Genomic DNA, 20568 nt, shown 5'->3' with positions numbered 1-20568 from the left:
CTATCCTACCCATGACTTGGAGCTTGCCGCAATCATACACGCCTTGAAAATCTGGCGCCATTATTTGTATGGAGAGACCTTTCAGATCTACACTGATCATAAGAGTTTGAAGCACATCTTCACTCAGAAGGATCTCAACATGCGTCAGAGAAGGTGGATGGAACTCCTCAAGGACTATGATTGTGACATCCTATACCATCCAGGTAAGGGCAACGTAGTAGCCGATGCCCTCAGTAGGAAGAGTGCAGGCACCCTAGCCCATCTGATGGTTTCGGAATGCAGGTCCATTGGGGCTACGCAGCAGGTTCGACTGCAAGATCTGAAGAGGGCCACATGTTTGAGCCACCTAGCAGTCCAACCCGAGCTAATCCAAAGAATAAAGGAAGCCCAGTCAATCGACCCCGCGCTAGTAAACCGCAAGAAGGATGCAGAACAGGGAGTGAACTCAGAATTTCAGATCTCTGCCGACGGATTGATTCGTTTCAAGGACAGAATGTGTGTCCCAGACGACAATGAATTAAAAAGAGACATCATGACAGAGTCCCATAGTTCAAGGTTCGCCATGCATCCAGGAAGTACAAAAATGTACCAAACTATGCGACCCCGATTCTGGTGGAATGGGATGAAGAGAGATATAGCTGACTTTGTATCTAAGTGCTTGGTATGTCAGCAGGTCAAAGCAGAACATCAACGCCCAGGGGGGTTGCTTCAGCCTTTACCGATTCCAGAATGGAAGTGGGAACACATCACCATGGACTTCGTATCGGGACTACCAAAGGCACGATCGGGACACGATGCCATATGGGTAATTGTTGACCGACTCACTAAGTCTTCCCACTTCCTGGCCATCAGAATGACTGATTCGTTGGACAAGTTGGCAAGAATGTATGTCCGGGAAATAGTCAGACTGCATGGGGTCCCAGTAACAGTGGTATCCGACAGGGATCCCAGATTCACTTCTCGGTTTTGGAATAGTTTCCAGCAAGCTATGGGAACAAAGCTGTCGCTCAGTACTGCCTTCCACCCCCAAACCGATGGACAATCAGAGAGGACAATCCGTACGCTGGAGGATATGCTCCGAGCTTGTGTCCTTGACTCCGGAGGCCATTGGGACGACCATCTACCCCTGATAGAGTTTGCCTACAACAACAGTTACCAAGCAAGCATCGACATGGCCCCATACGAGGCGTTATACGGGCGTCCGTGCAGGTCACCGATTTGTTGGGAGGAAGTGGGCGATAGAAGATTGTTTGGCCCGGATTTAGTGGAAGAAACCACGTCCAAGATAGTTAAGATCAAGAAGAACATCCAGACAGCTCAGAGTAGGCAAAAGAGCTATGCTGATACCCGAAGGAGGGACCTGGCCTTTGAGAAAGGTGACCGGGTGTTTCTTAAAGTCACCCCCTTTAAGGGAATTAGTAGGTTCGGCAGAAGGGGAAAATTAAACCCCAGATACATTGGACCCTTTGAAATCTTAGACAAGATTGGTACCACTGCCTACAGACTTGCACTGCCCCCTGAGCTCTCCCGGGTTCACAATGTGTTTCATGTATCTATGCTGCGCAAGTACAATCCGGACCCTTCTCATGTCGTGGCTCATGAACCGCTCTCACTCCGAGAGGACTTGTCTTGTGAAGAAGTACCGGTCAGTATCACGGACCGAGAAAGCAGAATACTCCGTAACCGGGAAATATCATTTGTAAAAGTCTTGTGGCAGAACCACACGCCTAGGGAGGCGACTTGGGAGCTGGAATCAGAATTTAGGGCCCAATATCCTCATCTGTTTGATCAAGAGTAATGAGGCAAATTTGGGGACCAAATTTCTTTATGGGGGGGAGAGTTGTAGCACCCGGAAAGGAGGAGAAAAAAAAAAAAAAAAAAAAAAAAAAAAAGGGCGGCCACGTCAGCAGCCACGTCAGCAGGCCCGGTCAGCAGTCCCGGCCAACCAGGGCCTGCCACGTGGCAAGACCGCGTCACTCCAAAAGGAGCCACGCTGGCGATCCGCGTGGGTGCGATCCGACGGCCCAGATCAATCACGCGATCGGACGGCCCAGATTCAATCGCACGGACGGCCCAGATTCAATCAAAAACGAACGGCCCAGATTAAAACAAAATGAACGGCTGTGATCAAAAGGCAAGGGGTTATAAATAGAACCTCCACACCAGACCACAAACCCTAGCCGCCAGCCGCTCGCCGGAGAAGACGAACCAGAGGCCGACCGCCGCCACCCGCCGCCACTCGCCGCCGCACCGGGGAAATTTCCGACCGCCGATCGAGGTAAATTTCATACCCCCGACTCGTTTTTCCCCACTGATTCCTCCTATGGCCAAATCGAAGCCGAAATCCCGGCCAAACGGCCGGAATACGCGGCCGAAGCCCAGCGGCACCGCCGCGCCCCCTCTCGGTTTTTGCCTCCGACGAGGCCCTTCCCGGCCTCCGTTCGATGCAATTTTTATATCACCGTGATCACCATTCTTTTCTCAACAGGTTGACCGAAGCCAAATCACCAAAACACAAACTTCGCCGGAGAGTCGCCGTACCCGAGAGCGCCGCCGCCGGTAAGCTCCGTTTTTCCGTGATTTTTTGGCCCCCCGAGGGCCCTAGGGTTGTTTTCTGACAAGGACCAATGCGAGTGTGGCCGAATTCGGCCAAAAACGGCCGAAAACAGTCAACCCGAGGCGACTCGCCGCCGCCAGCGGCGGCGCCGTCGCCGGAGCACGGCGGAGCCGCCGTGCCGGAGTTGCGATTTGGGCCGAAAGAGGCCCTGGCCCTAATTTGGATTTTTTTGGAACCCGTGCAGGTACTGTGAGCGTGTTTCAGTTCCCCGGGAAAAATTCAGGGGAAAATTAGGGACAGCCTGCAGGCGCACTGTGAATCGTATTCGGATCCCGAAAACAGGTAAGGACCCCTCACCTTATTTCCTATCACGGTATTAAAGTTCAAAATGATAAAACGGTATTTCTTGAATTAATGCATGTGTGAAATTGCTTAAGGTAGCTAATGGAGCCCGAGTCTAGTGTGATTGGTGGTTTACTGTTATTTGGCCTGTTTACAGCTTCAAATGCAGAATGAGGTTTGATGTGTTCATTTTACAGATTTGTGTGCATGTACTACGTTTTTATTAATTATGGGTTGAATGACTGAAAAAAAACTGATACTGTATGTTGTCTGTTTGGTATGAATTACGATTTGCTTGTTTAAATGTGAATTGATGATGCTGATTGAGGAAAAGGAAAAATGAAAGATTGTGTAAACTGATAATTGTATTATGGGGGTCAGCCTGACTAGATATCCTGGGAGATGGTGGACGGACCGGGTCCGTAGGGAACCCTACCGGGATTGTGGTCTCACATGCCGGACGGGGTATGGAGATCTTATGGTTTTGGCGCCCATACCGGACGGGGTATGGGGACGGCCCGTTTCACCCTCATACCGGACGGGGTATTGAGGTTTATGGTTTTGGCGCCCATACCGGACGGGGTATGGGGACGGCCCGTTTCACCCTCATACCGGACGGGGTATTGAGGTTCATGGTTTTGGCGCCCATACCGGACGGGGTATGGGGACGGCCCTGGAAACTGATTATGAATGTTAAAGGTTAACGGGTAGCGGAACCCCTATGGACCCCCACGGATACTAGTAGGCTGGTAAATGAGAAAAAGATATGTTGTACAATGATTGAATTACAAGAGGCGTGATAAGTGTTATGTTTTACAGCTTAGATTATTCAATGATTATGATAATGTTATTGTTTTTCTCATATTGTTTTCATAAATTCCACCAAGGTAAGTGGATGGTCAAAGTTTTATTATTGATAAAAGGTTTTGTTGTTAATAAACGAGTTTATTGTAAATTATGCTCCATTGGTCTTTTTGTGGTTTTTTACCCACCTTTATCTCCGTGACGGTGAGATATCGTGATGTTCTTACTGGGCTAGTGTAGCTCACTCCTTAATTAACCATTTCAGATCAGGAAGACATGGTTCCCGAGCCCGTTCCGCAGGAGGACGACGAAGGGGATGCCTAGAGACTCTGTAGTCATACGCATAGTTTTATTTTCGAGTTTCTTTCTTAGTTAGTTTAATCTTTTATATTTTAAGTACGTTTTTTGGTTTTTCGTGTAAGGGATGTTAAATGAAATTTTGATCTCGCTTCCGCATTCGATATATTTAAATACTCATTTCATTTTAATATTTTCCGGGGCCGTTACATAAGATTTCGCAAAAAATATAAGAATTGATCACGATCTAAGTTTTACTATATAAAAATAGTTTTTAACTTTAATTTTCTAAACTTTTTATAAGTATTTTATTAAAATATAAGTTAATTAAAAAATTAAAAAATTGATAGAAAAGATGACAATAAAATCATAAAATGTTATTTTTTTAATTTTTGTATTTATGTTTAATTATTTCATAAATAATACATCTTATATAATTTTATCAATAAATACACGTATAAATATATAAATTTTGTAAATAAAAAATATCTTCATATGTTTAATTTCATATTTTCTAAAATTTTTATTTTTTCTTTTTATTTATAAAGTTTGTAACATTGTTCTTAAAACACGTGTCAATATATTAATGGGCAGATATTACCGAGTTCTTAAACCAGTTTTTCCCTATCAGCTCGACGTTTCAAGTTGCCCGAGAACGAGTTCAGAACTGAACCAAAACCCTAGAGAAAACTCAAGAAGAAAAAGAAGAAGAAGAAGAAGCAGAAGACGGTTGCTAATCGGAGAAAATGGTGTTGAGACAGTTCTCCGAGAGAGTCGGTGAAGGTGCCGGACAACCACTTCTCGACGAAGACAACGGAGAGGAACTCATGCACCTTCAACCTTCCGTCGCAATTGTCCTTGGAAATCGTGCTCCGGATTCCCCCGGCACTCTCTACATCACTTCTAAGTATTCTATCCTCTCTCTGTCCCTCGTGTTTATTTTCTTGTCTATGTTTACAGGCCCTAACAGGTGAGCGTGATGGTTTTGCTTTTCAGGAAAGTGGTGTGGTTAAGTGATGTGGACAGGACGAAAGGTTATGCTGTTGACTTCTTATCGCTGTCTCTCCATGCTGTATCGACAGATCCGGAGGCATATCCTTCTCCTTGCATATACACTCAGGTATTGGATTATTATAAAGAGGCTTTAAATTAGTTGAATTTGATCGAAAACCAAGGATGGTTTATGGTATATCTACTGTGTATGTTTTCCCACTCGGAATGGAACCGTAAGAGGAAGGCCTCATACTGCTAAAAGCACCTTTATATGATTGTTTTCTTGATGGACCTAAAAAATGTACTTTTTATGTCTGGATGATGGTTGTTCAAAATTTTAATAGTGTTTTTGTTTTCCTGAATGAATTATCCATTCATGTTCTTTTATGTCGTGAGTAGGGATGATATGGATATCTCTTCCAAAAGTTGTATTTCAAACTTTAAGATATTATGAGTGCATCCTATACAATAAATCCTTTTATTAGATATTCCAAAACTGACAACTCAAAATCCATTGATTATGGGTGCATACTATACAATAAATGTTCATCAAAGCATTTAGGCCTATGATTTATGATTTTAGATATTGAATTTTTTAATGAAGGGCATTTCCCACTTTAACTCATGGAACAACCTCACCCGCAGCACTTGTAGCATTATAGGTGGTTGGTCACTGCGCTTGTGGCCTTGTGGGAAGCAGATGAACAATGGAGCTAAAGCTCCAGGTCTATCTATATATTCTGATTTATATGACAATGGACTGTTAAGCCAGACTTTTGACCTAATGGACGTTATATGGTCAACATGTCCTGACCATTTTTGAGACTTTCAGTTTTGTCGAGCCCTGCTTTGTTCTCTGGTTTTGGTTCCTGACATACTGGAGTTATAACATGTAAATTTCTCTTACATTCCACGTTCCCGAAATAGATCGTATCAAATATTTCACATTTTCTATTAATTATTTCTATTTTATGTATTGGGGGAATCCTCCTTAATGGATGAAATATTCCTATTATGTCAATGCCAATTGAATCAATGTTATTAGCTGTGAATTCGAACTTTTTGGTATTTTCTGTTTCTTTGGATGGTATGATGGATCAATCATTTGCTTCATTGGTTCCAACAGTGGCAGCTGTGGAATGCTACCTTTTTTGTCCCCCATTTGACTTGACCTCTTGTTGCTTCTTGGTTCTGCCTCATTAAGGAACTGTTCCATTTGCTGACTATTGTGTTTCCAATTGTATGTCTCATTTCTGATTCATAATTTTTCTTTTTCTGAAAGATTGAGACTGGAGATGATGAAGATGAGTCTGAGGACTCAGAACCAGAATGTAATGAAGTTTTGGACTTATCAAAGATCCGGGAAATGAGGCTTGTTCCATCGGGTGCTGGTCAATGTACGTTCTATCATTTCATTTCCTTGACAATCTAATGCATTTTTTCTTGTAAGTAATTTATATCCGAACAGTAATTTATGCTGCTGTTAATTATGAATGTTTACTGGTCTCCTGTTTGTTATGTGACAGTGGAAACTCTTTTTGACGTATTCTGTGAGTGTGCTGAGTTAAATCCTGATGCTATTGAAGGTCAGCTCCGTTTACCCTTTACTGGAGTGGAGTTTTTTAATGAATTTGCCTTCTTGATGTTTTACTGCCTTGTGATGCCTCAATCATGATATCAATGTGCTGTATTTATTTAAAATCTCCTTAGAGGATGAAGAAGAGGGACACAATTGGGTTTTTAGTGCTGATCAGATGCAAGATGAGGGCACAGGTACACGCAGACCATGACTGTTACTTTCTTTCTTTTTTATGACCATGCTGATTAGATGTTCTCCTCTCTTTCTTTTTTCTTTGTATCCGATACAAATCTTTGGTTTCCTTAGAGGGAAGAGATTCTGAGTGGCTAATTTCTCCGGATCAAATGAACCCAATTGGTCAATCAAATGGTGATCATAACCTTTCTCGCTCAGTGCTAGAGGTGAGCCTGCATCTATTACCATTTTACACATTGCTTGTCATTCTCATGTCTCAAATGTCTAATTCTACCATCTGTGCTTTCTATGAATCTATTTCTTTTCTGTTTTGACACGGCATCTATAAAGAAAATTCTCTTTTGAAGCTTTCATCAAATAAAAATCTACTATGCCAAATTATTCATGCTGAAAACATTTCTTTATCGTTTCAATGTTATGCCTTGCAGCTGCAAATCAATGACGAGCGATTTCAGGATGCTGAGGAAATGGACCAAGAAAGTGAGAGCAGCCATCGGTGAGCTGCTCTCCTAATTTATTTTCGTAAAGGTAGGTTTGCTCTGTTTTGTACATGAAACGGAATCTGTGTTACTCGTTTTTGTAACTTATCTAGGGTAGCGAGTCTTTTGAAGCTGTTTGTCAGGCCAAATATTGTTAATTTATGAGTTTTAGATGTTTTATATTTATGTTTTGGCTTAGATATTCCAATCAAGAATGCAATTGAACATGATAATTTTGATTGGCTCTGAGGATGTTAAATTGTCACTCCATACCATAATTCCCATCAAGGAGACAAATCCATTCTCTTTCTCCGTTTGAAAATTTGAAGAAGATGCAAGAGGGACCAAGAAAGTGGATTGGACTGAAACTGAAGTTGAGAAAATCTTTGAACCGAGGACTGGATCAGTATCGGTTTTGTCTCTATTATGAAGATGCAAGAGAATAAATCCAAAGTAATATCAAAGTTTTAGATTGTAATTTCAAGGAAGGAAAATAGCGGTTTATGAGTTTGGACCTTTGGGAGCAGGTTGGATAAAGTTCGGTAGAGGTGAGCAACAGTTTAAAATCAGACTGGACTCTTTAGGAATTATTTTGGACTGAAACTGAACTTAAGAAAATTTTTGGACCAAAGACTGGATCAATGTCGTTCTAATCTGAATCGAATGCACTGGTTTCATCTGGTTTTTTTAATCCAAAACGAATTTTACACCCATAAAATTTTGATTATATATGGAGCCCCTGATCCCAATGGATTTAAATGAATTTAAGAAAATGCTGCAACAGACCTCAAGGAATAAATCTTCAATCTATATATAATATGTGTTGAAATCGTATCACATTTTCATTGATAATTAAACAAAAATCTAAACTATTCTAGGGTTTCTAACCAAAGAATTTAAACATGTAAAAAATATGAGAGAACCAAAAATAAAAAATTTACAACTTTACATTTGAACTTTGCAGATATTTAGCCCTACGTCTCCAAAAAAATTTTCGATAACTCTTTCATAATTTTCTAACACTTTATAATAATTCATTAACTTCGTATAGAAATTACTGAACATTGCGTAGTTACTTAATTACCACGTAACATTAAGTAATTACTACAGAAATTTACTGAATTATTATCAAATGTTAGAATATGGCTTGAGTTATAGCACCTCCAACTAGCTGCAGACTTTCTGCAGATGAATCTCTTGAGTCTGGAGAATTTACAGTGATGATTCTTAGTCTGATTTCTGTTCAGTGTCTGCTGTAGCTTGGACTTGAGCTGCGTACTGTAAGTTCCAGAGAACATCCTCGAAAGAGGGACGAGATGATGGATCAGGACATACACATTTGTTTGTGATAGATATTGCAATTGACAATGATTCTTGTGAGCTAGTTGTTAGAATTACTGGATCAACAATTTTCTTTCGGCCATCCTGGCTACCAAAGGATGCCTGCGATTCAAAGCATAGAGTTTGGAAGAAATTTAGCTTGAGCAGAAAGTGTATCGAAAATTTTCCACTAAATTTCAAATTTTGTGTCTAATCTCAGCTAATTTTAAGGTAATACATATTGAATATTACATACAGATTTATGTGTTCACTCATTTCATTTCAATACTTAATAAGAAACTGACTCGCAAAGATAGGTAAGCATATCGCGAGTATCAGACTTAACCTCAAATTTATCTCAATGATGGTCTCTAGCTTACCATTTCATTTAGAAGAAATGTCTCTCCTTTGCCGGTTACTATAGGCCCCACGAGTGATTCGAGCAATATAAATCCGAAGTTGTAGACATCATCCTCAGATTTTGGCCATCTGCCGAAACAAACAATTGCAGCAAAACTGAGTACTCATAAATTCCAATACATAAGTTTCATGATTGCTATAATCATGAAGATTAAGTTCGAAATCTAATATCACGAACTATGTTAAGAAAATGAAACTTTTAACCTTGTTCAAAAGAGAACTTATAGTCAATATATTGAATTGGTAAATAAAGATTCATACCTTGACTTAGGCTCTTCACCCTTTATCTGCGAAACAAACAACAATGAGTTAGAAAAACAACTCCTAAATGAAGATATAACTGCCAAATTGACAAGTTAACCACCAGTTAGCATACCTCGAGCTTTTCATTCTCTTCTGTCATGAATGATATACCATAATCACTCAGTTTTGGGATATGGTGTTCATCAAGTAATATGTTATTTGTTCTCAATCGGTTCTTGAAGGAACCAGGAATTACCCCGGTATGAAGAAAATGAACAGCCTTTGCTATGCCAATTAGAATGGCTAGTCTATCTGACCACTTCAGAACCTTTTCTGGACAATTTTCTGCAGAAAATTTGAGATTAAAGGTTGACAGCATATATAAAATACAAATCTAAAGAGCCAAACAGTAGAGATATAGGTGTGACGCCCTGGACCGAGAAATCACTAACCCAACAACTCGTCGGACCCAAATTATTATCTCACAAACTTCAAAATTTAAGTTATAAGTAGTATTTGACTTGAATCCTTATATGAGGTTTAATAATTACATCTTTTTCAAGTATGAGATTGAGGTATCATAATCTCCATGATATAAGATTAAGATATTACAATTGGCACTACTAAAATTTTTGATATTCTCGTTAAGGTCACATATTACAATCCTCCAAGATTACAACAGTTTGATGTCACCAAGTTGGCACGTGCTTTGATCCTATTTTTAACGTACCAGACACAAGAACAACTAGCCTAACTTTTTAACCTAAAACGACTAGTCCTCAAAAAATCAAGTTTAATCTCAAGTTATTGGTAATGTGAGACTTAATTATTTATATGGAGTTCGACAATCACATTTTTTCCTATGTAAAATTGAGATATTGAATGTCTCTACAATATATGATTCGGTATATGAAAATTGTGATATTCTAATTCTATTTTGGAAAAATATGTAATTAATAAATTACATAAAATGATTCAAGTCAGATACTACTAATATTTGAACTTAAACTTTTCACTACCAGTGATTTTGATAAAAAAAGTTGTGGATTGGTGATGCTCATGCAATGCAAGGCCCAGTCTGGTCTTGGTTCAGTTTTGGACCGATACAGAACACTATGCACACAAGCAATACAAAAGGGCATCCATTTTGGTGCTTTACTTCAATTAGTCACTAAGGCAAAAGGCATTCTAGTTTAAACCATCTAGTCCATAAACTTCCTAGAGACCAGTCCGTAATATTTTCCTTCTATACATGTAATTGTTTGTGTATATACATAATTCTAAGCCAATTCTGTCAAAGTTCACGTTCAACAATGCTACACTGACCTGATAATTTGGCACGGTAGTTTCCATTAGGCACATATTCATATACAAGAAAGACTTTACTTGCACTGATCTCATCTCTTCCACCACTCTCAATGCAGTGACCCCAAAGTGCTACCAAATGTGGATGATGAAGCTTTGAAAGCAAGTCTAACCGAACTTTAAGGTTTTGAACCGAAAATTTCTTTAATAAAGACAAAGATCTTATGGCAACATAAGTTCCATTTTCCAATCTTCCTTTGTAAAGCTGAAACAAAAGAAGCAGAAGCTGTAATATCCTTGAGTATAGTATATGTAAGTAGTTCAGCCAAACTGTATTCTCATTAGTCAGGAAACTAAGTACTTGATAGTATTTCATTATCAAGAATATGATTACCCACAAGGTGAAATATAGATAAGAATCAACAATATCGATGAACAGAAGTTAAATCTTGTGATTTGTTTACATAGACAAGAATGACAAGAGCTCTAGTTGGGTGTACTAGTTTCGAAAAGGTACCTTCCCAATAGAGCCTTCCCCCATGAACATTGATGAATCGAAGTTGTTTGTGGCCTCCTTCAACTCTTCGAAGGAAATAGATCGAGATGCTGGAGAACCTTGTGTCCCAAGCTTCACCGTTTGAGAAATAAACCCTTGAAAAGACAGGAAACCATAATAAGCGCCTCAAGTCTTTATAAGTAACAAAGTCCGGGCTCTTAGTTTGTCGATAAGTTCAATAAATTAAAATGTGTTTACATATCCTGAATCTGATAAAAAAGAGTTGATAACCAAAAAAGAAAACATGGTAGGTTTTGCAGCTTACTGGCATTTGCAAGGACCTCAGAGGAAACTCCAGCCAGTGGATTATCTTGCACAAGCTTAGGTCGCGTACGCTGTTCAAAGGTAGCGCCTTTAGAGTATCTTCTAAATAAAACAAGAGATCCCAATGCTAAAAGCACCAAAATAAGTACAGCTCCAACAATTACAGCAATCAATACTCCTATTGATTTTCGTCTTGATTGTTTCAACCCCATACCAACCACTTTACAATGTGATTCCTGATGCTGATCTCGATCATCAATGGACAAGCAATTCCCACCAAATTTAACCACTCTTTTATCTGATATTCTGTCTAAGCATGAAGGAAGTTCACCCGTTAACTTGTTATTCGAAATATCAACAAAACCGAGGCTGCTACCACATTTTAGCTCAGGGAATGAACCACTGAACATGTTGGATGCTAAGTTCAGGTAACTGATGTTTGGCAAAGAGAACAATGCAGAAGAGGGTGTCCCACTAAGATTATTGAAGGATAAATCAAGGTGCTGAAGCTGACTTAATGTGCCATATTGTTCAGGAATATCTCCGGAGAATGCATTATCGCTTAGAAGAACAGTTACCAATCTTTCAGGTATCACAGGCAGCTTGGAATCTAAATGATTATCTCTTAAATCCAATACATTTAGGCTAGTTATGGTACTCAAATCAGGTAATTTACCAGAAAGCTCATTATGAGACAAGGCAAGATCAATTAATGTGGTGATTTTGCATATTGAGGAGGGGAAAAGGCCAGTTAACCAATTGTTCTTGAAGCTCAAAGTTGTAAGGTTCGACAACGAATCCAAGGAATCCGGTATACTACCATTAAAATAATTGGCATCCAGTGTTAGAATTTGAAGCTTAACCAATCTAGATATTTCAGGTGGAAGAGTACCAAAGAAGAAATTGGAGCATAAGTCTAAAACTTCAAGCGAAGATAATCTATGAATTTTGTCAGGCAATGGTCCCCAAATACCCAAAGAAGTTAAACTGAGAACTCTCAAGCTTGTTAACCTTGTTAGTGTGGTAATGAAAGAATCCATAGAGAAACTCTCAGAGAGAGTTTGATTGGGTATTGCAAAACCATTGAACTCACTGACCTTGACCAGCTTATCCCCCATTATTTTAAGCTCAGTGACAGAATTATCCTGGCATGAGATGCTCATATGTGGAGATGAAGAGATGTTGCAAAAATCTCCCGTGTAATTTCCCCAAATGTCCAAAGGTGAAGGGTACTCTAAATGCTTCCTAAGCTGTAAGAGAACTTGAGTATGAGAGGTTTGCAGTTCATGGGAAGTGTGAATAAAGAAAACCCATGAAAGCAACAATACAGGAACCAAATCCAAATGCCCCATTGAACAAGTTTGTGCAGCACCAACCAAAGTCTTGAACTTTGAACAAAAGAAACCCAACAGCAAGAGCAGAACTTTACACTTTCAAGCCAAAATGAGCTAAACCCAATACAGATTTCTTCATGCAGAATTAGACAAAGAGATCCCCTTGGGCAATTCTTTCCTCGATTTCCAACTTTTCCATGAATTAGACAGATGCCCCATTGAACAAGTTTGTGTAACACCAAAGCCTTGAACTTTAAACAGAAGAAACCCAACAGCAAGAGCAAAACTCAACACTTTCAAGCCAAAATGAGCCAAACCCCGTAAAGATTTCTTCATGCAGAATTAGAAAAAGAGATCCCCATGAACAATCCTTGCCTAGATTTCAAACTTTCCCACGACTTTCATAAGGGATTAAAAATGAAAAATTCAAACAGAACTGGGAACTATGTTATGTGCTTAGAGACCCACGCAAGAAGAGTCCTCCAAGATTCCACCAGATAGAAGTTTAGGAAGCTGAAATTCAAGCAAATACTGGAGATAGCACCAAATTCCTAAAATCTTAAACAAGTTTGCAGCACCAAAGTCTTAAACTTTAAACAGAAACCCAACAGCAAGAGCAAGAATTTCTACTTCCAAGACAAAATGAACAAAACCCTGTTAGCCAAACAATACACGAACGGGACCAAAGAAAGATTTCTTCATGCAGAACCAATAAAAAATACCCCCATGAGCAATTCTCGTCCAGATATTGAACATTCTGATGAGAAGTTTTTAAAAAATGAATAATTCAAATAAAACGAGAAACTCAGGAATGTGCTGAGAGAAGCTAAAATTCAAGCAAGTACTAGAGATTGCAGAGAAAAAACCTTACCAGGAAAATCAGTCAAGACCCCATTTTTTTTTTCTCAAGACAAACAAAAACGCCAGAGCAGAGCTACAAGAAAACCATGAAGAAGAAGAAGAAGAAGAAAAGAGCCGTCAAAGCTCACGATCCAAAACAAGTCTGCCTCCTCTCTCAGAAATTTCCAAGTACATTTTCAAGGCAAAAAAAAGGAAGACCCAGGAAGCAAAAACTGGAGATAGTAACAGAGAAAATCCAGAACAAGACAAACAAAAAAAAAAAACGTGAGAGAACTGGACCCGTGAAGAGAGATAGATTAAGAAGCTAATAACACCGCCACCAACAACACTACCACATTAATAATAAAGAATGGTGGGGACTGGTTTGAGAGAAGTTTCAGAAGAGACACAGATAACGCATTTACTGCAGCTACTGGTACTGGGTGAGAGACCGATAGCGACGAGTTTATCTAAAGGAGAAAGAGAAGGAAGAAGAAGGTAAACGGGGTCTGCGATTGTCTCTGTGTGTGTCTCTTATGTGTGTTTCAGTGAGGGGTAGAAGAAGGAAGAAGATGAAGATTGTGAGGATGCAATTTGTTTAGTGTAAATCTTGATAGGATTTTAACGTTGGAAACATAAAAAAATTTGTTTAAGACGAATTGGGTAAATTATTTATATTTAATCAAAAAAGACGATTAGCGAATTATTTAAACCCATGTGATCATGATTGACATTTTTATGTTTCTATTTTTTATTTTTCAGTTAAAATTATTGAAATGTTATGACTGTTCTAATCATCACTCTCAAATATTATAGTTTAATGCAGTCTTTTTAATATATTAGTAAATTAAATTATAAATTTTTTTAAATTAAATATTATGAATTAATCATATCTAATTTATTATACACACACAAAATAATAAAGTTAATATATTTAATAACGTTGTTGGTGGTAATATAAAAACGATAACATAGTAAATTCAAACATTTATAAATAAAAAAATTGAATTTATCTCAAATTTAAAAGAAAGTTTAAATTTTTTAAAAATATGTCAGTATTGCAATGTATACAATTTTATTATTTTATTATATTAATGTAAATATAATTATAAAATTAAATTATTAATGTAGATTAAAATTATATTATTATAGTTTTTGCTAAATTATTTATAAAAACAATAAATGTTAAAAGGATTCAACTCTAAGTTATAGACAACGAGTAACTCAGTTAAAATTTATGAAATAAATAAATAGTAAATATTTAAAGGCACAAAAAAAAGAAATAAATAAATAATTAAACATAAAATCTTGAGGAAGAAAATGCCAATCACTAATCTTCAAAAGAATCAATGTACATATAGAATAGATACATATATATATATATGTGTGTGTGTGTATGTATATGCTTCTTTTTGTCTAAAAAGAGGCATGAAATTCAGCATACACAAAATGGAGAGTAAAAAAGGTGTAGTTTATTGGGCAGACAAAGAGGCATGTTTCTTGAGGGCCCCGAGAAAGCTGGGCTTGGAATTTTCTTATCTGGATTTTGGAATAAAACAAAGTGCACAAGACCCATCTCAATGACTATGAGAAAAAGAAAATACATATATATATATATATATATATATACATAATTTATATAATTTATTTTCTGAAGATGATCCAGCTTTGCTTCATATGATTGGAGGGGACCCATAAATTGCATTACATACATCTAACCAATATATATATATATGACCTACATCCCAATAATATTTCAAAATCCCTATAGTAATTTTTATCTTTTCAAGTTCAATTAAGATTTGGTCATTTATATTAAAATTAATAAATATATATATATATATATATATTTGGCATTGTCTAAAGAAAAATTAAGCACCAATTTGATACTTTTTAAAAAATATAAAGTTTTATTTCATTCAAACTAAATATAAAAATCTCACATTCTACACTAACAATATACATACATTTCTAAAACTACCAAGAGAGATTGAAGACATAGATAGCATTGAAAATTTGAAAATTTAAGAAGATAAAAATCAATAATAATACAATAATTTATTGGTTAATACTTTTATATTTTATTCAAAAGTAATAAATTTAAAATTTATTAAAAATATATAATTTATGATTATAATATTTAATTTGATAAGATTAAAAATTTAATTCATTAGTTATTAGTAAAATTTTAATGAATTTATTATATTTTTAAACAAAAAAAAAATTGTGTGAGAAATAAATTATTTTATTTAGAATAGTTAACAATAGGTTAAAAAAATTGATACAATAATTTTTTCTTTTTTTTAAAAAAAAAAAAGAAAGAAAGAAGATAGAGACAAGCATAAAGGTGAATAATTTATTTGGTTGTAAAAGCAAGTTTGAATTTGACCAAAAATAATTTATTTGTATTTATAAATAAAAGCCATGGTAGCTGGCTGGAGATCTTCTTTAAAGCTTTTTAATGGGTATCAAATATGAACAAAATTTTTGGTATTGAAGAAATATTAAATTTGAGCAAAACCCTAATGGAAAATCTCATTTTGCAGTTGTGTTAATTATATTTATTAAATGAATATATAATATACAATAGAGACAAATTTGTCTTAACAAAATGGAAGTAGTACTACTCTAATTTTTAGGTAAATATAAAATTTATTTTGAAAACTAAAAATATAATAAATTTATTAAAATTAAACTCAATTTAATTATTAAGCTAAATTTTTAAGCCTCACTAAAACAAATATTTAAGACCTTTGGGCCTCCCTAGTTTTCTTCAACTTGAAAAACAAATACAAATAAAGTAAGACAGACTGTAGACTCTTGAATTTGAAATTTGAGTGCCCAAAAGAGTACATTTACAAGAAAGAGACTAATATATTAACTCTTTGGTAATTTCCTTTGAAGTACAGTCGTAATATATTGAGAACTTACACGGTACAAGAACAGCAGAAATAAAACCATTAGGCTAAAGTCCGCTGGTTGATTTCAATCTCCAGGCAGGGGCGGCCTTCTTCCAGAAACTCTATTACCAGCTTTTACAGCACCACCAAGCTCAACTCCTCAAGTTTCTGCCTCAAGAGGAGGAGAAGAACTAGTGAGAGCTTGGTACTAGCAATAAAATTTTCAAATACGAAAGATGAGTATATAACATATTGATTTAAAAGCTGTGAAGTAACGGTTTTTCTACTGCACTCTAAAGTGCTCTTTTTTTTCCTTTTTTTTGAAATATAAAGTATAAATTGCATTGATATAGAAATTGTAGTAGTATCGGTCATGTAACAATCGATGTATCAACAAGTTCTGCTAAATCCTCCATAAAGCTAAAAAGATGATTCCGTAACAAAAAAAAAAACCAAGGGGTTGGAACCGTCTATTCTTACAAATATCAAAACCATTCACACCTTCAACTCCATCAAAAACCCTTCTATTCCTCTCCTTCCACACCACCCATAAGATAAAGAGCAAAATTATATCCACTTGTTTATGTGCTGTAACACCCTCCCTTCCACACCCAAAGCTCTATAAGTGCTCATCCTTGGAAGTGATTTTCTAGTAGTTTATGGTAATTTAGTAATTTTGTGTAGTAATCAACTAATACCGAGTAACTAGTTCTCTATGAAGTTTAGTAACTTTATATAACTACTACACAAAAATAGCGAATTACTATGAAGTGTTGGAGAATTACCACAGTGGCACGATGCCTCCAAGCCACCATAGGATTTTCCATTAAACAAAACCTTTCATCTCCTGATATATGCAACTCATGAACCAAACACGAGAGCAGGTTTTTCACAAAGGTTAAGGTGCATAAAGAAACCGATGACGAGAATGCAGGCCCTCATTTATGTGACTAGAAATCAAACTCTATTATACCAAATCTAAGAGGTGAAGACCCAATTTACAGCTAAATTTGAAAATGTGTTCTGAAACTATAATTTTTTCTATCATTGCTCCCAACAGAAAAGATGAAAACATCGTATTGCAGAGCAATATAAAATACTAGATTAACAATGAAGGGAGGGGAAAAAAAAAGCAACCATCATTCCACCACACAAAGAATGGATTCACAGACTGATGTATAAGGATCCGAGTGTAAACAGGAGAAAATGAGCAGGGAAACACTGGACCGGTTGAGGAACAGAAGGAGAAAAATGGAAAAGTCCACAGGGAATCCAAACCCTTAAGGGTTTACTGTTTAAAAAATACGGCTACGAGGCATGCATCCGGAGAATCTCGAGGGAGACACGTGTCTTGATCACTAGGGGGTATTTAATCCTCTCAAGCCCTAAGTTAAACTGGCCACCGCCTCTTCCATCTTCATTCAATGAATCTAAGATTTTCCTCCGCAACTCTTTGGCTCCCGTGGGACGTTCAGCTATCTATGAACTTATTCATGCATCTTTTCTTGTATATAATCTAATGTATTTGAAGTGGTAGGCATCAACAGAATGAACTATTTGGAATATATTTTCATCATCTCGCTCTGGATTTTTCTCTCGCCTTCTCTAAATCCCCTCTGTTTCTCTCTCTCTCTCTCTCTCTCTCTCTCTCTCTCTCTCTCTCTCTATCTATCTATCTATCTATCTATCTAAAACCCCGAACATATTCCTCCAGATCGAAAACATGTACCCAGGACCTGACATGATGCTTGTAATGAAGCAACTATTAGAAGAGCACTATAATCTTAGTGATCATCTGATCATTCGTTTCCATTTTTCAGTCAAAACATTAAAAGTTGAGAGGCTTTGGTTATAAAAGCTCTAAAATGAAAATCTACAGTCCTAGAATACATACAAAGACTTATAGAAATTGACTAACTGAAGAACTTATATCTATAGAACACATACCAAGACTCAGAAGAACATTATAATGTTAGCTATCATTAACCATTCATTTCCACTGTTTAGTCAAAACAGTAGAAATTCAATCATAGACCAATAAAAAATTTGGCCAACAACACAGAGAAATTATGAGGTTTTAATCATAAGAGCTCTAAAACAAAATTTTACATTTATAGAACACGTACCAAAACTAAGTCCACTTTCAGCGCAGTAGTTCTGTCAGCCCTCTCATAGACAACACAAAAGAAAAAGAGGTACCCATTGATAAGCAACTCTGATTCATTGCCTAGCCACAAAATTCACAGTCGTCTGAGTGACAAGAAAGCTTAATGCTGCCTCCTTCATTCAACTCAATTTTGATTCAAAGAACTGACTGAATCCTTCAAATTTGCACTCTCCCCGGTATGCCTTGATGAGCTGAGGGACATCCTTCTCAAACTCAGCAATAAACTTCTTTTCAAAGCTCGTCTTACTTGCATTGAGGGGCCAGACTAAATCCACATCCTTCCTTATCAAACCTTCTGAAATCAAAGTTTTCAGAACAAAGTATCTTGGCATAATTCTCCTCTCCAAACTCGCTAGGAAAAGATTCGGGCACTTGGAAATATCTGAGGGCTGCAAACCGGCCTTCATTGAGAAATCCATCAACTCCTTAATCTTACTCTCCGAGCAAAGCATCAACATGGGCTGAACCTTAAACGCAGTAGAAAATACATTTTCAGACCAGCCAAAGCTCATTAATAGCTCCTTCTTCCTCTCCCAGGTTGCTTTACTTACTGTTGCCATCGAACGGACAGCCAAGACAAATTTCTTCGTCTTTGGCTCAAACCCCATTCCCTTAATCTCATTAATCATCTCACTGAACAAATCAGCCCGCCACATAAGTGATTGAGGTTTCAACATAATTAGCCTTCCGACAAGGGATTTCGACACGCCATTTGCAAGCAAAGTGTCTATATTAGGCATCATAATCTCCTCAGCATTGCATCTAATTACTCGAGTGGATTGCTTCAAAGCATAAACAAGATCCTCACTAGTTTCAAGAAACCCTCTAAGGAAATCAAAAGTGGGAATCACATGAGTGTTTAAATTACGCAAAAGAATCTGTGTATTTGCACAGAGAACCTTAGGCAAATCAGGAGCTAAAATACCTAACGATTCAACATAAGCAATTTTGGGCTTCAGGTTTTTCTCTGGATCAGCCATAATCAGAGCTGGGTGCTTAGAAATTAGCTTCTCAATATCAGTCTCGCCAAACCCATGAGACCTTAAAAGTGCAAGAACTGAGTTCGCTCGTTCTGTGCTCCCTAAAGTAACAAACTTAGAAGCTGAGATCGCTTTCTCTCGAGACAACCCACATGAATCCACAAGGTAAGACACGATTACAGATTCTTGCTCTTTAGATTTAGCCGCTCGTGTTCGGTAACAATGAAGGGAACTGAGTTTCGAATCAATGGCGGTTCTACATTCAATCAGCGTCCTTCGCAGATAACTAAAACTAAACATGTTTTCATAAAAACGTTAATGGATAGACGAACTCACCCGAACCGAGTGACTGACTTGGTCTTGGTCTTGGACTTGAGCGTTGACGCTCCCAGCAGTCTAAAAAGAGGAGATTTTGCAGGAGGCACACTGGGAGACAGAAGCGGGGAGTAGTGCAGGGAAGGGAAATGTCAAGGAGGAGAGGTTTTAGGTTTCCAGTGTTTGCCGTGTATGATAAAGTTGGCTCCTTTAATGTTTCCGATCAGAAAGTAAAATCCCGTTGGCGGATGTCAGCCGTCGGATATGTTGGCATTTCTATATTTAATTTAAATTGCATATCCGCGACTCCATTAGATTAATACCTTTAAATTTTTCATTAATATAATTAATTTTTAAATATTTATATCTATTTATAAAAAAAAAACAAATTGTTGTTTTACTCCATAAATTATTCATCTTCGATAATCATAATCAAAATTACAACTATTGTAAAAGTCGTTTGATACAGTTTTTAATCTTGATTTTTATGTTTTAAAAGTAATTTTATAATTAAATATATAAAATAAAACATATTTTTGGATATAACTAAAGTCAATAATATATTTTTGATAGATTTAAAGATAAAAATTATAGGGAATAGATTTTAAAAAAATAATTTTTATTTTTATTAAAGTATTATATCTGTTCTCTAGTTATTTTTAAATTTTACAGTATAAA

The 20568-nt window shown here is 37.0% G+C and overlaps 3 protein-coding genes across 6 annotated transcripts; 1 reads left to right on the top strand and 2 right to left on the bottom strand.

Annotated features, from left to right (window-relative positions):
* The first annotated feature begins 4619 nt into the window (after positions 1 to 4619).
* Positions 4620 to 7490, top strand: LOC110808951 (nucleotide-sensitive chloride conductance regulator (ICln) family protein). Its single transcript, XM_088215235.1, has 7 exons — positions 4620 to 4907; positions 4997 to 5120; positions 6276 to 6390; positions 6520 to 6579; positions 6704 to 6766; positions 6879 to 6973; positions 7196 to 7490. The coding sequence occupies exons 1-7, from the start codon at positions 4747 to 4749 to the stop codon at positions 7265 to 7267; spliced, it is 690 nt and encodes a 229-aa protein (XP_088071361.1). The 5' UTR covers positions 4620 to 4746; the 3' UTR covers positions 7268 to 7490.
* Positions 7491 to 8033: 543 nt separating this feature from the next.
* LOC110808978 (Leucine-rich repeat protein kinase family protein) lies at positions 8034 to 14154 on the bottom strand. Of its 3 annotated transcripts, none has more exons than XM_022034668.2 (8): positions 13560 to 14154; positions 11356 to 13445; positions 11052 to 11185; positions 10556 to 10799; positions 9363 to 9574; positions 9248 to 9273; positions 8947 to 9055; positions 8034 to 8689 (listed from the first exon to the last, which is right to left on the bottom strand). In XM_022034668.2, the coding sequence occupies exons 2-8, from the start codon at positions 12704 to 12706 to the stop codon at positions 8474 to 8476; spliced, it is 2292 nt and encodes a 763-aa protein (XP_021890360.2). In that variant the 5' UTR covers positions 12707 to 13445; positions 13560 to 14154; the 3' UTR covers positions 8034 to 8473. The 3 variants fall into 3 exon arrangements, with proteins under 3 accessions (XP_021890360.2, XP_088071355.1, XP_088071347.1); XM_088215229.1 differs by having other exon boundaries at positions 11356 to 13201; XM_088215221.1 differs by having other exon boundaries at positions 11356 to 14154.
* Positions 14155 to 16324: 2170 nt separating this feature from the next.
* On the bottom strand, positions 16325 to 20094 carry LOC110809006 (transcription termination factor MTERF8, chloroplastic-like). 2 transcript variants are annotated; one of them, XM_022034714.2, is made up of 2 exons: positions 18555 to 20094; positions 16325 to 16636 (listed from the first exon to the last, which is right to left on the bottom strand). In XM_022034714.2, the coding sequence occupies exon 1, from the start codon at positions 19873 to 19875 to the stop codon at positions 18715 to 18717; it is 1161 nt and encodes a 386-aa protein (XP_021890406.1). In that variant the 5' UTR covers positions 19876 to 20094; the 3' UTR covers positions 16325 to 16636; positions 18555 to 18714. The 2 variants fall into 2 exon arrangements, with proteins under 2 accessions (XP_021890406.1, XP_021890405.1); XM_022034713.2 differs by having other exon boundaries at positions 16325 to 16596.
* Positions 20095 to 20568: the final 474 nt, after the last annotated feature.

The sequence above is a fragment of the Carica papaya genome, chromosome 1 (genome assembly GCF_054855325.1).
Source record: "Carica papaya isolate Zhongbai chromosome 1, ASM5485532v1, whole genome shotgun sequence".
Classification (NCBI taxonomy): Eukaryota; Viridiplantae; Streptophyta; class Magnoliopsida; order Brassicales; family Caricaceae; genus Carica; species Carica papaya.
Note: the sequence above shows the minus strand (reverse complement) of the source record. Positions and strands in the feature narration are given on the sequence as shown.

Excerpts from the sequence above, each read along its gene's own strand:
- LOC110808951 (XM_088215235.1), top strand. The coding sequence starts at position 4,747 with ATGGTGTTGAGACAGTTCTCCGAGAGAGTCGGTGAAGGTGCCGGACAA. Across the intron at positions 4,908-4,996 it reads ACTCTCTACATCACTTCTAA|GAAAGTGGTGTGGTTAAGTG; the intron begins GTATTCTATCCT and ends TTTGCTTTTCAG. Across the intron at positions 6,580-6,703 it reads AAATCCTGATGCTATTGAAG|AGGATGAAGAAGAGGGACAC; the intron begins GTCAGCTCCGTT and ends AAATCTCCTTAG.
- LOC110808978 (XM_088215221.1), bottom strand. The coding sequence starts at position 12,706 with ATGGGGCATTTGGATTTGGTTCCTGTATTGTTGCTTTCATGGGTTTTC. Across the intron at positions 9,575-10,555 it reads CTACCGTGCCAAATTATCAG|AAAATTGTCCAGAAAAGGTT; the intron begins GTCAGTGTAGCA and ends AATTTTCTGCAG. Across the intron at positions 9,274-9,362 it reads AAGAGAATGAAAAGCTCGAG|ATAAAGGGTGAAGAGCCTAA; the intron begins GTATGCTAACTG and ends TTTGTTTCGCAG.
- LOC110809006 (XM_022034714.2), bottom strand. The coding sequence starts at position 19,875 with ATGTTTAGTTTTAGTTATCTGCGAAGGACGCTGATTGAATGTAGAACC.